At 41.3% G+C, this 20,820-nt stretch overlaps 1 protein-coding gene across 1 annotated transcript in view; it reads right to left on the bottom strand.

Annotated features, from left to right (window-relative positions):
• LOC126413081 (lipase 3-like) overlaps positions 1-20,820 on the bottom strand; it is a 67,030-nt gene that overhangs the window by 41,737 nt on the left and 4,473 nt on the right. The window contains exon 2 of the mRNA XM_050082978.1: positions 4,467-4,662. Within this exon, the coding sequence (XP_049938935.1) occupies positions 4,467-4,662 (196 nt within the window). The remainder of the gene's footprint in view (positions 1-4,466; positions 4,663-20,820) is intronic.

The following is a 20,820-nucleotide window of genomic DNA, read 5'->3' as shown; positions in this document are numbered from 1 at the left end:
AAGCAAGTCCTTTGTGGATGAATTCCACGTCCTCGCAACAGTCATGAGCAGCTGAATTCGAGACATGAAATGCCGTCGATTTAAAACCGAATTGACTTCCAGTCGACGGTGACTATTTCAATAATAGTAAGAAGTTCTTCAGAGAAACTACTAGTCACGAAATTTGTTGACTTTATGTAAATTATTTAATGAAGCAACATGTTTCTAGGTATGCACCTCATCTTCAGCTAAACGACTATACAAAACTATTTGACAGAAGAACACATACACTATCCAGACCACGTAAGTGACATGAAAATTTCTTAGCAAACAAAATCTAGTACATCCTACGTCCGGGTGACACCCGGAAGCGAAAATAACATGGTGAGTGTTTCAATGAATTCTGACGTTATCGTTACTGTTCATTAGCTGCATGAGCTGGTAGGCAAGTCAGTGGATCCTTACGAGTCAGTTATGAAAGGGTGGTCTCTCACCTAGCAACATAAACGAATGAAATGTAAAGCGTGGAAACAACCGGGAACCTGGCATTATTTAATTGCACCAAGTAGTTATAATGTAAAATATCTAACTATATAGAAAGACAGAAACCTTCTGGATCACTATTTATTTTATCAAGTCATTCTCAGATCCATTAACAACGAATTACCGTGAAATACGGATCAGTAATTGGCAAAGTTTAAAGTTAAAAGTCTTTAAATTAAACTGAATTTTCGCCAACTGACGATCTGTACGTTGCGGTAATTCGTAATAACTGGGGATGTCCTTTAAAAAATGGTTGACCCAATTATACATAGATTGTATCCAAAAGAACAGTCGAACCGGTCATTCAATAAAATGATAGTGTTGCCGTGACACTGTTCGGCTTTCTATACCCTGCAAGTGCGCACTGTGCCCTATGGGCATTATCACACCAATTACAAAATATCTACCTGCATTAAGTGACTAGCCTTTATCTTCAAACTTGACGTCCGCCCTCCTTCACACGGATAGCTCCGAGTGAGGCAGGATAATTTGTCTGGGATAGCGGTAATAAATTATGTATACAAATCTTCATCGTGAACCAGTCTATTGGCGAAAACTAATCAAAATCTCTAAGTAGATCCTGCGATTAGCCTTCAGTTACAGACACAAAAAGGCAGTGAGGGGCTTTAAATTATAATTTGAATAGAATATATGTCGCACAGACGTATAGATGGTACGTAGAACAGGCGTATAGGTTTGGGTCAGGCTTTCCTGCTCTACGGGGTTTCGGTGGCTGGTTACTTCACTGTGTCCCTCCCCCCCCCCCCCCCCCCCCCCCAGATCCTCCTCTGTAGCAGACCAGCTCGTAGGTCTCACCACTGCCACCAGATGTCTCTCCAAGCGACAATTAATTATGGAGCTGATAATAATCTGTACAGGGTGATCCATACAAATGTTTAAAAATCCCCTTAGTAACGTATGCTGAGACAAGTAATTTAATGTAAGACACATGGGGCTGCAAATGCCGGGAAATCCCCAAAAGTGGATGACAAATGTTGTACATATGACGTCACATACAAAACACGGAGGATATTTTAGAGCGCGTGCGTGAGGGGATGATCAAGCCTTTTTTTCAGACATTATGCAGGAAAGAAAACGTAGAACGTGAACTTCTTAGGCAAAATCGCTTGTAAACAGCCTTTATTGTCGATTACCGATTTTGCTAAGGACGGTTACCATCTTCAGATTTCGATAAAAGCTTATTATATGTCTCCTACACAAGCTGTACAAGTACACTTTGTGAAACTTTGTCAGGTACATATTCTGCTGATATAGGAGACACGTAATAACCTTTTATCGAGTTCCGAAGATGAGAATCATGCTTACCGGAACCGGTAACCTACATTAAAGACTGATCACAAGCGATCTAGGCTATAAAGTTTACCCTCTCAAGCAATTAGTACAGATCACTATTACCACTCAAGATGAGTAAAATAATGGAAAACGTAGGTCATTTACTGGTAATGACACAATTTGGAAGCTTATTCTCATCTACTTGTGACTCAATACGGCAAGTTTTTGTTGTACTGACTTCACAATAAACCTACAGAGGCCGCAATATCGGTAAATAAAACACATAATTGCCTCATGTAACCAAAAAAAAAACTGCCTGCTAGTCGCATATTCGAACCCCGAGCCCAATCACTAAAGTCGCTCACGTAGGCGCGAAGTCACACCGACGTGATACTAGAAATGGGTTGGGATGATCGCCTGCGACAGACCGATAATCTCAACGGCTGCACGTGCGGCGAGGTACGTCGTCTGGTGATGTCACATGTTCAACATTCGTCATCCACTTTTGGGGTATTGCCCAACGTTTGCGGCACCCTGTGTTTTGTATTAAATTACTTATCTCAATGTCATCTACGTCGCTTGCGTGGTTTTTAACAGTTAATAAGAATCACCCTCTATATTACTCATAATTAGTATAATTTAAATTATATGCAGAAACCCATTCAACTAGCTCCTCAGTTGGCGTCAGAAGGCTGAGTGGGCCCCGTTCCAGTCCATCCATCAAGGAAAAACTCATGGCAGTACCAGGAATTGAACCCGGGTCTTCCACAAGGCAGTCAGTCACACTTACCACTCAGCTACAGACACGGACATCTTTTAGTGAAAACCGTATCGAAATCAATAAAATATGTCCTCAGGTTGGCCTTAACATATAGACAGAAAAATAAGGCTGTGGACTTCAAATTACATATACAGGAATTTTTTTTACGTTTCAAAAACTGTACAGTGTCAAAAATAGTTTTGAGATGGTACGTATTTTACAGTCTTGCCTGAAAACGCGTTTCTTGCATCCTTTGTTACTAAGAATCTTTATGCCAATGTGCCAATTTGTGAAACGTCAGAAGTTATTTATAATGATTTCATGCAATATGAAAAACCTAGACACCATGTACGCTGCTGAACTATTGGAGTTAGTTAAAATATCCATATCTATTAATTATTTCACTTTTAATCAGAAAATTTATCACCAAATAAGGTGCTCTTCTATGGGCTCAAGTCTCTCAGGAACCCTTTCAAAAATTTTTGTAAATTGTTTGCAGAACAAATTTGTTGATACCTACATCATAGTATGCGAATAGATTACAGTGTATCGAAGGTATGTAGACGACATTTTCATAATTTTGTAGGGTTAAGAAACGACGCTCAGAACCTAGTGAAAATTCTTCATTCTTTAAGCAGAAATATGGAGTTTACTTATGGTGTCAAAGTAGAGGGTTAAATTAATTCTTTGGACTCACAAATCACCAAACCAGGACACATTGGTAAAATTGAGATATACCGTAAGCCGATGGTTATGAATTTCATTACATCACAAGACTCATGCCACCTACCAGCTCAAAAGCCTTCTTATTTTACTTCGATGTTCTGTTGCTTAAGATGTGACTGAGAAGGAAACTGAAGTGATTCTTCAGGTCGGAATGCCTAATGGCTTCACTGAGGCGGCAGTCAGAAGGATTGGAAGAAAAAATTTGAGTAGAGTAGAAAAGAATGAAGTGTTTAACAAGGACACAGAAAAGTATATTTCGTCATCATACTACGCGTCCAGATCCTCTAGGACAGCAGATGTCTTCCGCAAATATAATATTACAGTGGGATTTCGAACGAATAATAAACAATAAATTTCTCCGACATAGCTTAGAACCACCACCGAATAAATTCTGTAGTGGAGGTATCTATAATATTTCCTGCGGTTCATGTGAAAAATATTACATCGGGCAGACTGGAAGGGAGATTCAAATTAGATTTCTTCAACTTAGGGATTTAAAGGAGAACCAGACTCAGCTTTAAAACATTGAAGATTACATGTCCATTTTGCATTTTGGTAGTAAAGGTATACTACTGGATATTCTGGAAGAAACTGAAATACATGTGAGTGATCATTTAGACCCATAACTTACAATAAATGAGCAGATCTCAGGCAGTCGTAGGTCGTTCTTCGATTCTTTTCAGTGATTTACTTGTGGACAGGAAAAAACAATGAGTCCCAATCCGGGTTCTTTCGTTTAACTTTCACTACGTTTTATGGACTTTTTAATGACTGTTTGTAGTTTTATTTGTGAACTGTCTTACATAAGTTTGACTACAGATGTAGTGATGGCTCGAACGGTACGTTTGTTCAGCGAAATCTGTACTACTGCATTGTATTTTACTGTTGAGTTTCTGACACAACTGAGCTGGTAGAAATGAAATAACTTTAATTAACTTTTTCTTATTTACAAATAATTTCTTATTTTTGTGCACCCCCCCCCCCCCCCTGTCTGTATAGTTTCTTTGTATCCTCGATTGATGCTGGGCAAAAAGAATTTAGAATGAGACGGTTTATATTTATAGAACAATCGTGTTTATGTGACTCTTTTGTGAGAAGCAGTTAACGAAACAATGTAGAATCTAAGCCGACAGGTCTGGGCGTTGTTGATGATGCGGCGCCTTACCAAAAGCCTTGTCAGGCCCCATGACCACCCAGTCTGCGGCGCTGGACTCGAGGCCGTGGACGAGCAGGATGGGGTAGCCGGACGGGTCCTTGGCCTTGGGGCTGGAGGGGATCCGGTACATGCGCAGAATGTAGCCGTCAGCCGTCGTCGCGAAGTGCTCCTCCACTGGGTAGCCGTACTTCCGGATCAGCTCGGGCTGCAACCAACGACGTACAGGACACGTAGGTCACAGGAGAAAGTCAAAATCGTAGTAGTGTCAGCGTTCTGATTCATTCCTGATGCCGTTCAACCTTAGCTGAGAAAATATAACTAATCAGTACGGAGCTGAAGGCGGGCAAGTGTTGTTGCACGTTGCTGCCACAAAAGGCCGTTCACATTTCGCGGTGTGCTGCTTGTCGCCATGGTAGCTCAGCGTGTTCTCTCAGGAGGCTTGCCACTCTGTGTAGTGAAAAAAAAAAGACCTGGGCGAAGTTCTCATCGGTTTGATCTGAAAGGTGTCATGCGACATCAGCGCAGAACCATTGACGAAAGGAAGACGAAGAGGCAAACCGAAAGGAAGAAGATAAAAGTAGTTAGCCTCGCTGCGTCTAGATCCAGGTCGGAGATTCTCTTCTATCGAGGACTAGGTGTTTGTCTTTTAGTAATCCTCTCACATCTTCATCACGATGATGTGCAACTCGCCGAAGTGGTGACAAATAGAAAGATTTACGCTAGCCGACTGAACAACCTCAGCGAACGGATCCATGCAAACATTTCGACACAATAGACTGGCCGTCTGGAGCTGTGGTCATGAAACACCATTCGAGAGTCGATAAAAGGAAAAGGATTTACGCGAGACGTGAAGACATATTAGATCTCCTGGTCATCAGTAGGCTTGAAGTTTTTGACTCTCTTATAGTGGAACAGGGAATCAGTAATAACGCCGGTACAGCATCACTGAGTACGGCTGTTGGTAGTATCGCAAATACAGGAAGACATTTCTGCTTGGCAAGAGCGACAAACAACACATTTCAGATTTACAAATAGTTTTTTACTGTTGGCATTTGCAGCTGACGTGATCCATATTTCACACATAAGCCGCTTCCAGCTGTGTATGAACTTTATTTACGGGGACACGAACGGTTTCGTGATAGCAAATCACATCCTTAGGTGCTCTTGCCTGACACAGCGGCGTGGAATGTGACCCTGTACGGCGAGAGGTTGGAGGGATGATTTCCGCCGCTTCCTGATAACGATATTAATGCGGTTTTAACATGTCAGGTTTCCCAGTTGATGAATTTGATTCGTGACCCCTGCTTGATGTGGATAACAGAATTGTATTTTACGAAGATTGAGTACCCTCCTCCACATTCTTGGGCTTGCTGTATAGCGACTTATGTACACCTGAAGACGTGATCTCTTATCACGAAATCGATCGTGTTCCTATATACAGGGTTATTACAAATGACTGAAGCGATTTCACAGCTCTACAATAACTTTATTATTTGAGATATTTTCACAATGCTTTGCACACACATACAAAAACTCAAAAAGTTTTTTTAGGCATTCACAAATGTCCGATATGTGTCCCTTTAGTGATTCGGCAGACATCAAGCCGATGATCAAGTTCCTCCCACACTCGGCGCAGTATGCCCCCATCAGTGAGTTCGAAAGCATCGTTGATGCGAGCTCGCAGTTCTGGCACGTTTCTTGGTAGAGGAGGTTTAAACACTGAATCTTTCACATAACCCCACAGAAAGAAATCGCATGGGGTTAAGTCGGGAGAGCGTGGAGTCCATGACATGAATTGCTGATCATGATCTCCACCACGACCGATCCATCGGTTTTCCAATCTCCTGTTTAAGAAAAGCCGAACATCATGATGGAAGTGCGGTGGAGCACCATCCTGTTGAAAGATGAAATCGGCGCTGTCGGTCTCCAGTTGTGGCATGAGCCAATTTTCCAGCATGTCCAGATACACGTGTCCTGTAACGTTTTTTTCGCAGAAGAAAAAGGGGCCGTAAACTTTAAACCGTGAGATTGCACAAAACACGTTAACTTTTGGTGAATTGCGAATTTGCTGCACGAATGCGTGAGGATTCTCTACCGCCCAGATTCGCACAATGTGTCTGTTCACTTCACCATTAAGAAAAAATGTTGCTTCATCACTGAAAACAAGTTTCGCACTGAACGCATCCTCTTCCATGAGCTGTTGCAACCGCTCCGAAAATTCAAAGCGTTTGACTTTGTCATCGGGTGTCAGGGCTTGTAGCAATTGTAAACGGTAAGGCTTCTGCTTTAGCCTTTTCCGTAAGATTTTCCAAACCGTCGGCTGTGGTACGTTTAGCTCCCTGCTTGCTTTATTCGTCGACTTCCGCGGGCTACGCGTGAAACTTGCCCGCACGCGTTCAACCGTTTCTTCGCTCACTGCAGGCCGACCCGTTGATTTCCCCTTACAGAGGCATCCAGAAGCTTTAAACTGCGCATACCATCGCCGAATGGAGTTAGCAGTTGGTGGATCTTTGTTGAACTTCGTCCTGAAGTGTCGTTGCACTGTTATGACTGACTGATGTGAGTGCATTTCAAGCACGACATGCGCTTTCTCGGCTCCTGTCACCATTTTGTCTCTCTGCGCTCTCGAGCGCTCTGGCGGCAGAAACCTGAGGTGCGGCTTCAGCCGAAGAAAACTTTATGAGTTGTTCTACGTATCTGTAGTGCGTCGTGACCATATGTCAATGAATGGAGCTACAGTGAATTTACGAAATCGCTTCAATCATTTGTAATAGCCCTGTATAAAGGGTCAAATACAGTTGGAAGCCGGCCGGTGTGGCCGAGCGGTTCTAGGCGCTTCAGTCTGGAACCGCGCATCCGCTACGGTCGCAGGTTCGAATCCTGCCTCGGGCATGGATGTGTGTGATGTCCTTAGGTTCGTTAGTTTTAGGTAGTTCTAAGATCTAGGGGACTGATGACCTCAGATGTTGAGTCCCATAGTGCTCAGAGCCATTTGAACCATTTGAACAGTTGGAAGCGGTGTATGTGTCAAATATAGGTTTCAGATTACTTGAACGGTCAGCACAAAACAGGAACGAGAATGCTGAGCTTCAATAGACGAAGTTCAAGAATATTGTACACTACGTCTTAGATAGATATGCGCCGAGCAAAGTTCTGAGGAATGAGGAATACCCGTCACGGATCGATAGCCGTGCTAGAAAGCTGCTCCAAAAGCAAAGAGATCTTCACTGCAAATTTAAATGTACCGAAAGCCTTACAGGTAAACAATAAGTGAACCATACTAAAATTAGGGTAAGAAGAGACATGCGTGAAGCGTTCGACTAATTTGGAAGTTACTATCGAATTGACAGTAAATCGAAAGAAGTTATGGTTTTACGTTAAATCAGCACTGTAAATGGATACAATCCATCTGTCCAAACAGTCTTTGACCATAATGGCATCCAAACGGAGGGTGATAGAAAGAAGGCTGAAATATTAAACACCTTTTTTTCCAAAACAGTTTCACTGAGGAATGTAGTACCATGATTCTTTCTTGAAATTGTCTCACAAACCTCAAAATGGCAGCTATTGAAACAAATGACCACAGGATAGAAAATCACTCAACAGAGGAATGCCAGTGGGCCTGATGGAATACGGATACCATTTCACGTAAAATATACGAGATAACTTGCTCCTGTTCTCGCTGCAGTGTACCGTAGGTCGCTGGAGGAGCAGAGCGTTCCTAGTGACTGGAAAATCAGCACAGGTCATTCTCGTTGTCAGGGAGGTTCGTTGAACAGACGGGCAAAACAGTGGGCCCTTCATCTCTGTAGAATTTTAGAAGATGTTTACTGCTCCAGTATTGTGAAACTACTGAAGACCGAAAATTCCCTCTCTGGGAATAAATATGGGTCCAGAAAAAAGTATGAAATCCAGCACGTTCGCCGGTGTCAGAGTTGATGCAGTGTTCGTTGATTTTCGCAAGACTGTTCAGCGCTGTCGCCTAATGAACCAAATATGAGGCCAATTGTGTGACGATTTGTGTGACTAGACTGAAAAGTTTCTAGCAAACAGAACACAACATGCCATTCTCAATGGAGAGAATACCTCAAGCGCGAAAGTAAGGCCAGCATACCCCAAGGGAGAGTTATAACACAATATTTATAAACCACTTAGAGTTCTATGAGGCTTTTCGTGAGATGATGCTACACACAGAGAAGTCGCAATGCTAGAAAATTGTACCGATTTACAAGAAGACATGCAGATGATTTATGCTTGTTGCATTTGACACTCACGTAGACAAACGTAACGTATTGCGTATAAAAGGCGAAAGATCCTTTATTTTACGATTACACTATTGTTTAACAATCACTGGAAGGAGCCATGAAGTATCCAGGGATATACGTAGGGAACGATTTAAAGAGGAACGACCACATTAAACTAATCGTATGTAAGGCCGATGTCAGATTGAGGTTTACTGCAAGAATCCTCAAGAAGTGTAGTCCACATACAAAGGATGCAATTTACAAACGCTTTGTTCAACCAGTACTTGAATACTGCTTGTCTGGGATTCGTACCAGACAGGACTGATCGAGCACTTGAAGAAGATCCCAAGAACAACACCGCCCTTAATTACACGTTCATTCAGCACGCACGAAATCGTCACGGACGCTCAGACAACTCTAGCGGCAGACGCTACGACAGACGCGCTCTCCACCACCTTGTGGTTTACTGATAAAACTCCTACAGGTTACGTTCCTAGAAGAACCAGCCAGTACGTTGCTTACTCCTATGTACATCTGGAGGGATGACTACGAACGTAAGATTAGAGATTCGAGCCCGGGCGGAGGCTTACCATCAGATATTCTTCCTGCGAACCATTCTTGACTGGAATACGAAACGAGGAAATAAAAGCGGTATAAAAAGTAGTCTCTCTATGTCTCTTTACGTCTTTTCGTCCCACACAGGGTATCAAGTAAATAAAAATATAATCGCAAATGTGAATGGGTCTACATCTACACCTGCATCTCCACTCCTCAGGCTACCTCATGGTGTGTGGCGGAGTGTACTCTTTGTACAACTGTCATTTCCCCCTTGTACTGTTCCAGTCGCGAATGGTTCATGGGGAGAACGACTGTTGTAAGCTTCGGCGTGAGCTTCACAGCCTTTACGCAAGATATACATAGGAAGGGGTAGTACACTTTGTAGAAACGTGCGATCTCGGAATTTTAACAGTAAACCATACGATAATGCACAACACTCTCTTAATTTGGATGAACGTCTCCGCTAATCTTCCGGAGCTAATGAAATGAACCCGTCTGTGACGAAAAGCGCTTTTCTTCTATGGATCTGCTCTGCAATGGGTGCCAGACTGACTAGCAATGTTCAACATCGGTCTAACAAAAGTTTTGTATGCTAGTTACGGATTAAACCATTACGATAAAGATTCGTCGCGTACTGATGAACCTAAATCTGGAAGCGAATTTTAGTTGCTATCTTTATCAGAGGAGTTAATAATTTACTGAAGATGGTGTCAACGGTTGAAAACATGTAGAAGTTAAACGAGCGCCTTTTCGCTCGTGTATGGTAAAAAATACAGTGGAACCCGCCGTTTGGACGGTGGGGGTTCTGTCGTGATAGGAAACCAGTGTGGCAAAAAGAATACGGACAGTCACTATGGCCCAGCGAGTTGGCCTCACACCTTCGTCCTCCTTAATATAGCGCTATTTTTCAAAGCGGAAGCTTACCGGAATGTGGTGCTAGGCAGCTCTTAAAAAATGTGGCCGCCGCATTCTGTTTGCCACTCAGACCAGAAAAGGTCAGTCCATCTCCATTCCGTTTGGGCTCCGGGACAGAGCAGCAGCTACAGCTTCGTCACAGTTCGCGACCACATCTTGTTATAGACATATACAGTTTAACTGTTCATTTCTTTGAACATGACATAGCAATATTGTTGGATTTACTGTTGTTTCGTTCGCTTGGTGAGCGTGACGAGCTGAAACTTCGATTACAAACCAACGGCACCAGCCATTCAGTAGGGTTTATCAAGCCTCCTCTCCTACTCCCCCCCCCCCCTCCCCGTTTTTATAATCTTGATTTTCTCTTCTCATGGTCCGGCACTCTCTCTCCGATTCCATCTCAGTTGTTTACGTCGAGATTTCATTCTCTGTGTCCTTGTTTCATTGTGTATAGTCAGTGAAGGCTGCCATTGGCTTAATAGCGTTCCATTCTGATTTCAGAATAAATCTCTGTGTATATTTGTCTTAAATCTTTTAACTACTAGTGTTGGTGAAACCACATTTCCTCAGAATCCAGACATATCCGGAATCCCCTGCCATTAGGAACACTGCTGACTCATTCGGTCGAATTTTTTATTAGAAATCAACCTAAAATCTTAAGTAACATTTAACTGGTCCGCGAACTGGTTCAAGTTATTTTTGTTTAGGCAATCTGGGCCTGCGAAATCTGTGCTAGATTCCAAGGCTTTGGTGGCGCAGCACGCATCTGCAGCTATACATTTCACGTCGCTCATTCCTACGCTGCCATTTTTTCATTTCCTGTCAATCTCATTTTTAGGCGTTTGTAATACCTTCTGCGCGATTCATTTGCTGCTTTTTGTATTTTCTCCTTCGTCAGATAAATTCAATATCTAGCGTGTTTCCCAAGAATTTCTACTGGGTCTTGCCCTTTCCATGTTACCTCTCAAAGCTATGTGATCGACCTCTAATGTATTTCTTTCTCCTGCTTCAGTCACTGGTTGCCTAATCCTCACTCTGAAACTCTCAATAACCTCCGGTTTCTCTCTATGTATCTTTGTCATATCTTCTTCATTCCCTACCTTTCTACAGTTTCTTCAGTTTTAATCTATAGTTCAAAACCGATTAATTATGGTGAGTGTCCAGGTCTGGTCTCGAATTCTCCGTCTTCCCATCATCTAATCTATCTGAACCGTCTAGTGACCCTACGTATCTTTCATGTACACAAACTTCTTTTATGATTCTTAAACTAATTACTAGCAGTTGTTAAATTATCATCCAAGCAAATTTCCACCAAGCGGCTCCCCATCTCATTCATCTTCCCCAGTGCATGTCTTCCTACCCACTCTTCCCTCTCGTCTTTTTCCTGTTATCGATTTCCAGCTCCCATCATTAAATTTCATTCATCACCTGCGGATCTAGTCCGCTAAAGGCGTAAAAAATTGTACTTGTTTAGTGGGTGTTGGCTTCGTGTCTACCTTGGGTACGATATTGCGTTCACTACGCTGTCCGTACCAGCTTAATCGCGTTCTTATTATCTCATTCACTATCAGATCTGTTGATGAATTACCCTTATTTCTTTTCTGTTGATAAGCTTGTACTGACTAGACCAGAAGGCTTGTACCTTTTACCACAGCACTCCACGAATTATCACTATATCCAACTTCAACTCATCCATCTTCTTCTTCAGATTCTCCGACCTTCCTACCGAGTTAAAGAATCCAACATTCCACACGTCGACCCGTAGAACACCAATTTCATTTCTCCTGAAGACAATTTTCCGCTCAGGGGTGTGAATAGGGACTATTTTATCTCTGGGATATTTTACCAAACAGGACGCTGTCATCATAATAGCATACAGTAGAGCTGCGTGTCTCGGGAAATATAACGGCTGCAGTTACTCACTGCGTTCAGACGATCGCAGAAATATTACAACCCCCGATCTGTCAAACACCTAGACTATTGCCGCTGCAAATACTGAAACGGCTGCTGTTCCTTTTTAGGCACTCTATGTTTTTCTGACCTCTCTACAGATACGCCTCTGATGTCGTTGCATCTACAGTGTGGTTATCTGTATCTTAGAGGCACGCCAATCACTACAGTTGGGAAGGGTCCATGTATCTGTGGGGAGTATCGAATAATTACTTCTCTGATAATCCACTCCAGTAGGTGTAGAAGAATCTTATTGCTTGTTCCAGTGTCTGCGTAAGTGATAGCCCTTTTCAGAATGAGACGACCTCAGCCTCTTGATGCCTTTGACATGAAGATGTGTCCAGAGTCCTAATTTTGAACTGGCTGCGTAGAAACGTGTGTCACTCAGTTTGCCGACCGACAGTGACCACTCATTTCCTTTCGAGCTTTTTGGACACAACTATAATAACCTAATTTCTCCGAGAACATAAGTGATTATGAAATATACTGGAAATATAATGTGATGACCCCATGCATCATTCACATTGTTCTCTATACACAAGTGTGTTTAAACGTATACCTAAACAAACTTATGCATAAACAAACTCTAAAACTTAGCTTTGGCGTCCTGTGATTTTCCTAACATTACTTTAGGCGAATAAAAGGCCATGGCCAATTACGAATGCCATTACTGTTCCACGCGATATTGTATACTGTGACCGTCGACGTTGGGCTCAAAATTTCTTTCCACCTGTGAGCAGTCATGCAACTTATTTGAACATTATCGAGTATTTGTAGCAAGTTTTAATGCTTATAATTCGTTCAGATTACTGCTGCCATTATTAACTGTTACCTGTCGCTGCACTCACATATCAGTAGTTTTGCTATGATGAGTGATGGCGAGTGAGCAAGCTGTTGTCCACGCAATAACGTCAGCTGCCCCCATGTGTGTGACAATTCGGGTAATGGTTGCTCGTGACGTCCACCTGCCCACTCTGTCCCGCCCCTGCACACCTCAGGTTTCAAGCTGCCACTGTATCAAATTTCATCGAAATCGGTTCAGCGTGTAAACGTAGCAGACGCAGTTACTCTTTCATTCAATAATATTGGCATCGAAGCGCGGATTAAAGACGTTGGCGATTGTATTAGAATTGTATTCATTGAACTGAACCGTATTATGTTAAGTATGTCAAGTAATAAAAGGATTTCCACAAACAAGTAAAAGTTCAACACTCAAAGAGGAAATAACTTTTTCAAAGTGTAAATGTGTTTCCTTAATTTGTGTTACATTCAATGCACTGTCACTGAGTTAAAGATAAACTAATAGCGCCACCTATTCGTTCTTTGGTTTACTACGAAACTAACTGTACCTTCTGTCTGTTCTCCGTTCTTTGGTGTACTACGCCATGATCATCGTGTCACTGAGGTGGACTTCTGAATTACTAATATGGGGACCTTGAGATCGCGGAAACTCAGTTCAGGATGGGACTTCGCAGGTAAGAAGTGTACCTAAAGGGAGTCCACCATGAAAGTTGTAAAGCACACTAGCCAGAAGATTCCGAGAAAACGGGCTCCAAAGTTTTACATGTAGCGCGTCTATAGGACGCTTCACACACGACGGCAGCCCAGCGCAATGGCTACGCCTGCAGCGACCGCGCTTGCCTTGTGGGCGCTTCAGGTTCGACACTGCTTTTGGATAACTTTTTATTTTCCTTTTTAATTGTTTAAATATTGTAACAACTTTTAAATGAAGTTAATGACTTAATATCCATTAACCCTCGCAATACCGAGAGAGGGATACTTTATGCCCAACTTTTGAAAATACTGAAATCTACTCAGGTACCTTATTTTTTAAAATTTTGTAATAAATGATTATTGTTTTTAATGAATTTTTTATCCATATTCTATGACTGTTTCACATTTTTCGTTTTAGCTTAATCGAAAATATAAGTTTAAGGGAAGTGATCATAAAGTCTTCCAAGTAAAAAACTAGTTCCTCAAATTTACAACAAGTATTTTTAATCTCTCCACAGTTTATAATATCGTTAGATTTGCAATAACTTTTTAAAGGGGATAGGAAGTCAAAAAATAAAAAATTCTATTTTCAAAATTATGCCTATTTTGTAGTGCACATCATCCTGAATTGTTCGATGTATAAAACATACACATTTGAGGGATTATAAGGCACGTTATTTGGTCTTAAGTTTACCAAGTTGCAGCCCCACTCCCCTTTGCACAGCATTCTTCTGTCATTCGTAAGTGAAGAATATCATCACAGGAATTCTCTACCAACTGCTGTAATGGAAGCGATAAAACCCGTATTAAGGGCCCTTGCAAACAAAAACTTACTGAAGAACTGTCTTTATGGCGGTACCCAAAGCCCAAATGAAAGTTTTAACCACTGTGTATGGGAAAGATTGCCAAAAACCATTTTTTTGGGTAGAAATGCACTTGTTATTGGCGTTTATAATGCAGTTTCATGTTGTAACAATCTTGTGCAAAGCAGGAAATGTATTTTAGAGAAAAGGGGAATTAAGCTCGGAGTGAACTGCATCATAGCTTTGTATGCGATAGGCACAGAGCGTGAAGTGAAAGCAGATAAATCATTTTTGGAGGTGATAAAATCAAGATGAGCGCACGATATGAATGTAAAAAGAAAGAAAACTGGTTTAGAAAATGAAAGAGAACCTGCTTATGGTACTGGACAGTTCTAAAAGAATGCCAAATACAAGCAGAAACTTTAACAGCCATTTTCCACAAAACACAAATTTCTGTACTTAGGTACGTGTAACATCCAAAATATCCTATTACTTTCAAACTTGGTATACCTGTTTAACACAAACTCATTAATGCAAAACTCTAGAATTTTCCAATTCTATTAAAAACTGTGGTAAAAATTTAGGTAATTAACTATAAAATTTGAGTATTATCTATACATGAAATTTAAAATGTAACAGCTCTTTTATTTTTTCATAACTTAAATAAATTCTAGGGTTTCATACGCCTGTATCCTGTGCAAAATTCATCGATGAATCTCTCTTACTTATGAAGAAAAGTATACCTATAGCAACAAATGCAGTCAATAGTAAGTGAAAAATAATGACATTTCACATACAGAAAAAAGTTTATTTTGGTATGTTTTTAACCTCCATTGCTATGAGTGTGAATCCTGAATCCTTCCTGGTCATGCTGACAAAGTTTCATGAATTTATTTGTATTAGTATAGACAGTGAAAATTAAAATGTCCTGTGGTGCCTCTACTGTTCCAAGTCGGCCATTTTGACGTCCTACCCCCTTAAGACAATAGTAATTAAAGCTGTAATTTACCTCCACCAAAAAAAAACATTTGAAATTATTGTGAACTTTTTAAAAATAAAATATCATTTGTAATTAACGTTTATGTTATTAGCTGCAACAATCATTACATAAAATCCTTATGATTTCATTGATAATATTTTAGGTTATTAACTTTGTTTAAAAGCTGCCATAATTTTTAAAACAATTAAAAAAGAACAAAGTTGACATTCCGAGATTGAATCGAAGCTGGGGTGTCCACGTGGCAAGCGAGTCCGCTACGGACGTAGCCATTTCGCAGTGGTGCCATAGTATATAAAGTGACCAGTACATTAGCTGCACGTGAAACCCTAGAGCTGGCTAGTGTGCTTTACAAATTTTATGGGTGGACATCCTTGAGGTGTACTACTAAACTGTGAAGTCCCATCCCGAACTAAATTTCCGAGACCGTTGGACATATGGATAAAATTTTAGTTAGGACCTTTTTTTTCTGTTCCGATATTAATGAAAAAGAGTTCATATGTTGTCCCAAACTACGATCCAGCTATCTGTGAAAACCCCGAGAAAAATCGTCTTTTAGTTTTGTTTTGGAGATTAGCGAGTTTAAAATTTTAGTTAGGACCTTTTTTTCGTGTTCCGATATTAATGAAAAAGAGTTCATATGTTGTCCCAAACTACGATCCAGCTATCTGTGAAAACCCCGAGAAAAATCGTCTTTTAGTTTTGTTCTGGAGATTAGCGAGTTCAAACAGACACCAGGTAAAACTTTAAATTACAATATCTTTTTTTTCGTGATCCGATTTTGATCTAATAAAGCCCGAATGCTGCCACGAGCTACGCTCAAGCTACATGTGAAACCCCCATGGAAATTGCTGTAGTAAATTTGGAGATTGGCGTGGTGAGACAGACAAACAGTGGCGATGGTATTACACTTTTCTTCCGGGAATTAGTATAGACTGACGACATTGTATACGCTAAATGCTGTACAGCGCGGTATTTGATATGGACGATAGAAAACGTTCATAATTTCTCTTTAGAGCGAGCAAGGATAGTGCAATCGGTAGTTCACTGACTGCGAAAGGCGGGGAAATATATTTCAATTAACTATACACGCAATTTTCGATTCACTGTGCACGAAAGACATTTCATTAATTCACGAGTTATATGTGCAGATTCCACGACTGAATGCACCTGTGTGGCACGCTAAAGGAGGATCAACAAATTTTTCCATTACTCTGACTTACATCTCACGTTCTGAAAGTGTCTAATACTTAGAAATAGGAACAAGTTCCCTTCGGGAAAGGCACGCAGATATACTTCTGCACTCAAAACACATGAGTTGATCTTCTTGAATTTTTTAGAGGGTAGCCGCGTCAGTAATGAGTATGAATATGGCCAATTTGTTGTACCCAGTTCTTGATCCTGAGTTTCCTTTCCTGCTATGTTTTCTTTTTTCTTTTTTTTTTCTTTTTGCAAGTGTTAACAAAATTTTATATCCGAAACAGTTTCTTGAATCTTCCTACATGTACTTTTCTTGTGTTGCATCATACGTTAATTAATTTGCCCTGAATCTTAACATTTCACTTAAATCAGCAAATAAAATTTGTTTCCTTCAACATGTCAGAAGTTTATCTGATATCATACTGTTCACTGCGGCACGAAAGATTGATTCTCGATTTCTGTGCGTCGGTGCCCAGGATTATTCTTAAGAGTACAAAAAAAAATGGTTCAAATGGCTTTAAGCACTATGGGACTTAACATCTGAGGTCATCAGTCCCCTAGACTTAGAACTACTTAAACCTAACTAACCTAAGGACATCACATACAGCCGTGCCCGAGGCAGGATTCGAACCTGCGAACGTAACAGCAGCGCGGATCCGGACTGAAGCGCCTAGAACCGCTCGGCCACCGCGGCCGGCTAAGAGTAAAGTGTCTAAAATTTATCATAAGGTTTACGATATTCAGCAGTCAGTAAATATATTCCTCGCACAATATGATAACGAAAGAATATCCTCAATTGTCCAATTCCACTTTCATCAGATCACCTATCAACCGCATCCGACAAGAATAGTCTGCCGACGTACATTGACTACCCAGAACATTATGACGAACGACCTACTGTCCATAGAAACTCGTCCTGCCTCACCTGGAAAGAAATGGCTCCTAATGAGGAACAAGCACGATGCATATAGTAATAGTGGAGTGTATAATGGGGAAAACACGCGACATATTTGAGTTTGACCGAGGGCAGACTGTGATTGCCCGGAGGTTCGGCGTGAGGATTTCGGAAACGGCACGACTTGTCGGGTGTTCGAGGAGTGCTGTGCTGATTGTCTTCAACAGGTGGCGAAACCGAGGTGAAACCACATATAGACATCGTGGGGTCAGGCGACCACCCCTCAACCCGTCGTTACAGATGTCGGACGTCGTAAGCTGGGAAGATTGGTTAGACAGGACAGGCGGCGAACTGTGGCGGAACTAACATCAGACTTTCATGCTGGGCACAGCACAGTATAAGTGTGTCTGAATACACAGGGCACCCAAAACTCCTAAAGATGGACCACCGCAGCCGCCGACCCTTGAATACGCCAACATTAACACAACGACATCAGCAACTACGACTGAAATGGGCACGGGCCCATCAGCACTGGACGTTGGCTCAGTGGCAGAGCATTGCATGGTCTGATGAATCCCGATACCTTCTTCATCTTACCGATAGGAGTGTGAGAATTCTTCGTCTTCCAGGGAAATTGCTTCTTCTCACCTGCACTGCGGGACGAAGATAAGCTGGTGGCGGCTCCATTATGCTTAGGGGAACATTTTCACGGGCATCCATGAGTCCAGTGAAGTTGGTGCAAGGCACCATGACGGCCAAGGAGTACTACTCTACAGGTAGTTGCAGACAATGTACACCCCTTCATGACGACCGTGTTTCTCTACGGCAATGGCGTTTTTCAACAGGATAATGCGCCATGTCACAAGACCAGGAAGTGATTGAGTGGTTCGAGGGACACAGTGGTGAGTTTCAGTTGATGCCCTGGCCACCCAACTCACCAGATCTGAAACCTATCGAATACATGTGGAATGTGAATGAACGTGTCGTCAGAGCTCATCGCCCCCTCCACGGAATTTAGATGACTTGTGCTCCATGACCTCCAAGGCCTCATTGCTTCCACGAAACGACGCGTCGTCGCTGTTATCAGTGCCGAAGGTGGACATACCGGCTATTAGGTAGCTGGTCATAATGTTCTGGCTGATCAGTGATTGAGGGTGAAACATAGAAATGTTAGGGAATGGATTATTCAAAGTACTGGAATATATCGGTCTAGACAAGCCTTTTTCATTCGATATGTTCCTAGTGCTGCAAGTTTATTTATTTGAAAAGTAAAGGGCTTAAAATCTCAATTGAAGATCTCAAGGAAAGAAAGAATTAACTTAGATGCATATGCTGTGTACCTCTTTTATTGACAGATATTTATTTTAACACTAAAAGAGGTACATGGGAGGTTTAGGTTTCCTAGATATTTAGTAGCTTAGTCAGCATCATAAGCCACAGTTTGCAATACTTTTGGTCTAACTTAGAAACTAATTGAAGTGATGTTATAAATTACAATTCAACTGTAATTTTGAAGATTTTCGAATTTTTTATTTTGTTTTTCGTTTATGAAACGGGGAACAGCGTTTTGAATATATCAGGAAAACAAAATTATTTCTCCATGTCTTATACCAGATACTTCAACCATTCGTTGATAGCATTAAAACTGACATATATGCCGATAAAATTGAACAAATCACGTTCTAATCTCGAATTACATGTTAATTCAAAATAAACAGGAAATGGCGATACAGTGATTTCATATTTCTTTCGCAGCATGAGAATTGGCTCTGACATAGCGCCCATTGCTTTTCCTTTTTGATATGATTCAACCCAAGAAGACATGTAATATTTCGGGCCTGAATAATCATTACAGTTCATGTTCGAGTTTTAGAAAGTGCTACAAGTGCGACACACCCCCTCTTCTTATGTTGTTTGTAATTTTATGGCATGAGCAGACGTATGGTTTATACTTTTATCTATACATACATCGCTGTGCCCTCAAGTCTTGTGAGAATATTAAGTTCAAGATAATATAGAGATTATGGCTATCTTGTCTTGCGTGGAAAATTCCTCCAAGCGAGATAGATTTTACAGTGATAACATTCATCACACATTAATTGCTGTTTTCGAATAAGATGTTATCTGCCGTTGGGTGTTCCGAAGACAGTGATTACAGGAAATGCCAGAAATAATTACATGAAGAAAATTCAAGTAAAAGGGCGTGTTTATGCACTAAGCATTGATCAAACAAAAGATTCTGGTCTAGTGTCAACAGACGTTCCCGAAGTATCTACAAATAAAAATCGAAAGAACTGAAATACTAAGAGTTTCTAGCATGATATTTTTCACTCTATTCGAAGCCATTGAACAACCATGATCAATTTACTTCTTGCAGCGAAATGGATCAAATTTCCTGTCAGACTCAAATAATACCTCTGTGCTTACACTCACAAACATATTGCACCAACGATCAGGATTTGAACCGTAAGATACAATCTCTTATATTATTAGTAAGAAATAAGAATCTGGAGGCTGTCCAGAGAATATAAAGAAATTCAAATTAAATATTGCTATTTCGTGTCCGTTTACTGAATCAGAGGATATGATTCGCTTAAAGCTGTATTTGCTGTGCTGGCAAAGAAAACTAACGTTTCTTCTACAATGACTGGAAGAAATAATTTGTGTGTAGAAGAAATCAGTTGTGTGTAGTTATTTTATCTTTAGACTCAGTTAAAAAAATAATATAATAATACTGCTTGTTTTCCTTTTCACCCGCCAGGGCAGCCGTGCTTCCTCTACTCGGGTAGGCGCGCCGGCCCCGAATCGAATCTGCCTGACGGATTAACGACGAGGCCTGGTGTGCCGGCCAGCCTGGATGTGATTTTTAGGCGGTTTTCCACATCCTGCTAGGTGAATACCGGGCTGATCCCCAAGTTCCGCCTCAGTTCCACGTGTCGCAGACATTTGCAACACGTCTGCACTATTTCGCGATTTACGCTAGATGCAGACAGTTGGGGTACACTGAATCCGTCCTGGGGGGTTTGGGATGGCGGCAGGAAGGGCATCCAGTCATCCCTAAAACTAACATTGCCATATCCGATGTCACCACGCCGACCCTGCGATCGCTGCGGGACGGATCGCTGCGTAAGCGAAAGAAAGAAAGAAAGAAAAGAAAGAAACTGCTTGTTTTCCTTTTTTCACTTATCTTCTTTCAGAATATCTTTTTAATTCTCCCCATTCTTCTTTGTAAATACCGGCGTATTCTCCTGGCAGCTGTAATTGCGCTTACTTTCTACTCATTTTATATAACTGACAAATTATTTTA

The sequence above is a fragment of the Schistocerca serialis genome, chromosome 7 (assembly GCF_023864345.2).
Source record: "Schistocerca serialis cubense isolate TAMUIC-IGC-003099 chromosome 7, iqSchSeri2.2, whole genome shotgun sequence".
In the NCBI taxonomy this organism is placed as follows: domain Eukaryota; kingdom Metazoa; phylum Arthropoda; class Insecta; order Orthoptera; family Acrididae; genus Schistocerca; species Schistocerca serialis.
Note: the sequence above shows the minus strand (reverse complement) of the source record. Positions and strands in the feature narration are given on the sequence as shown.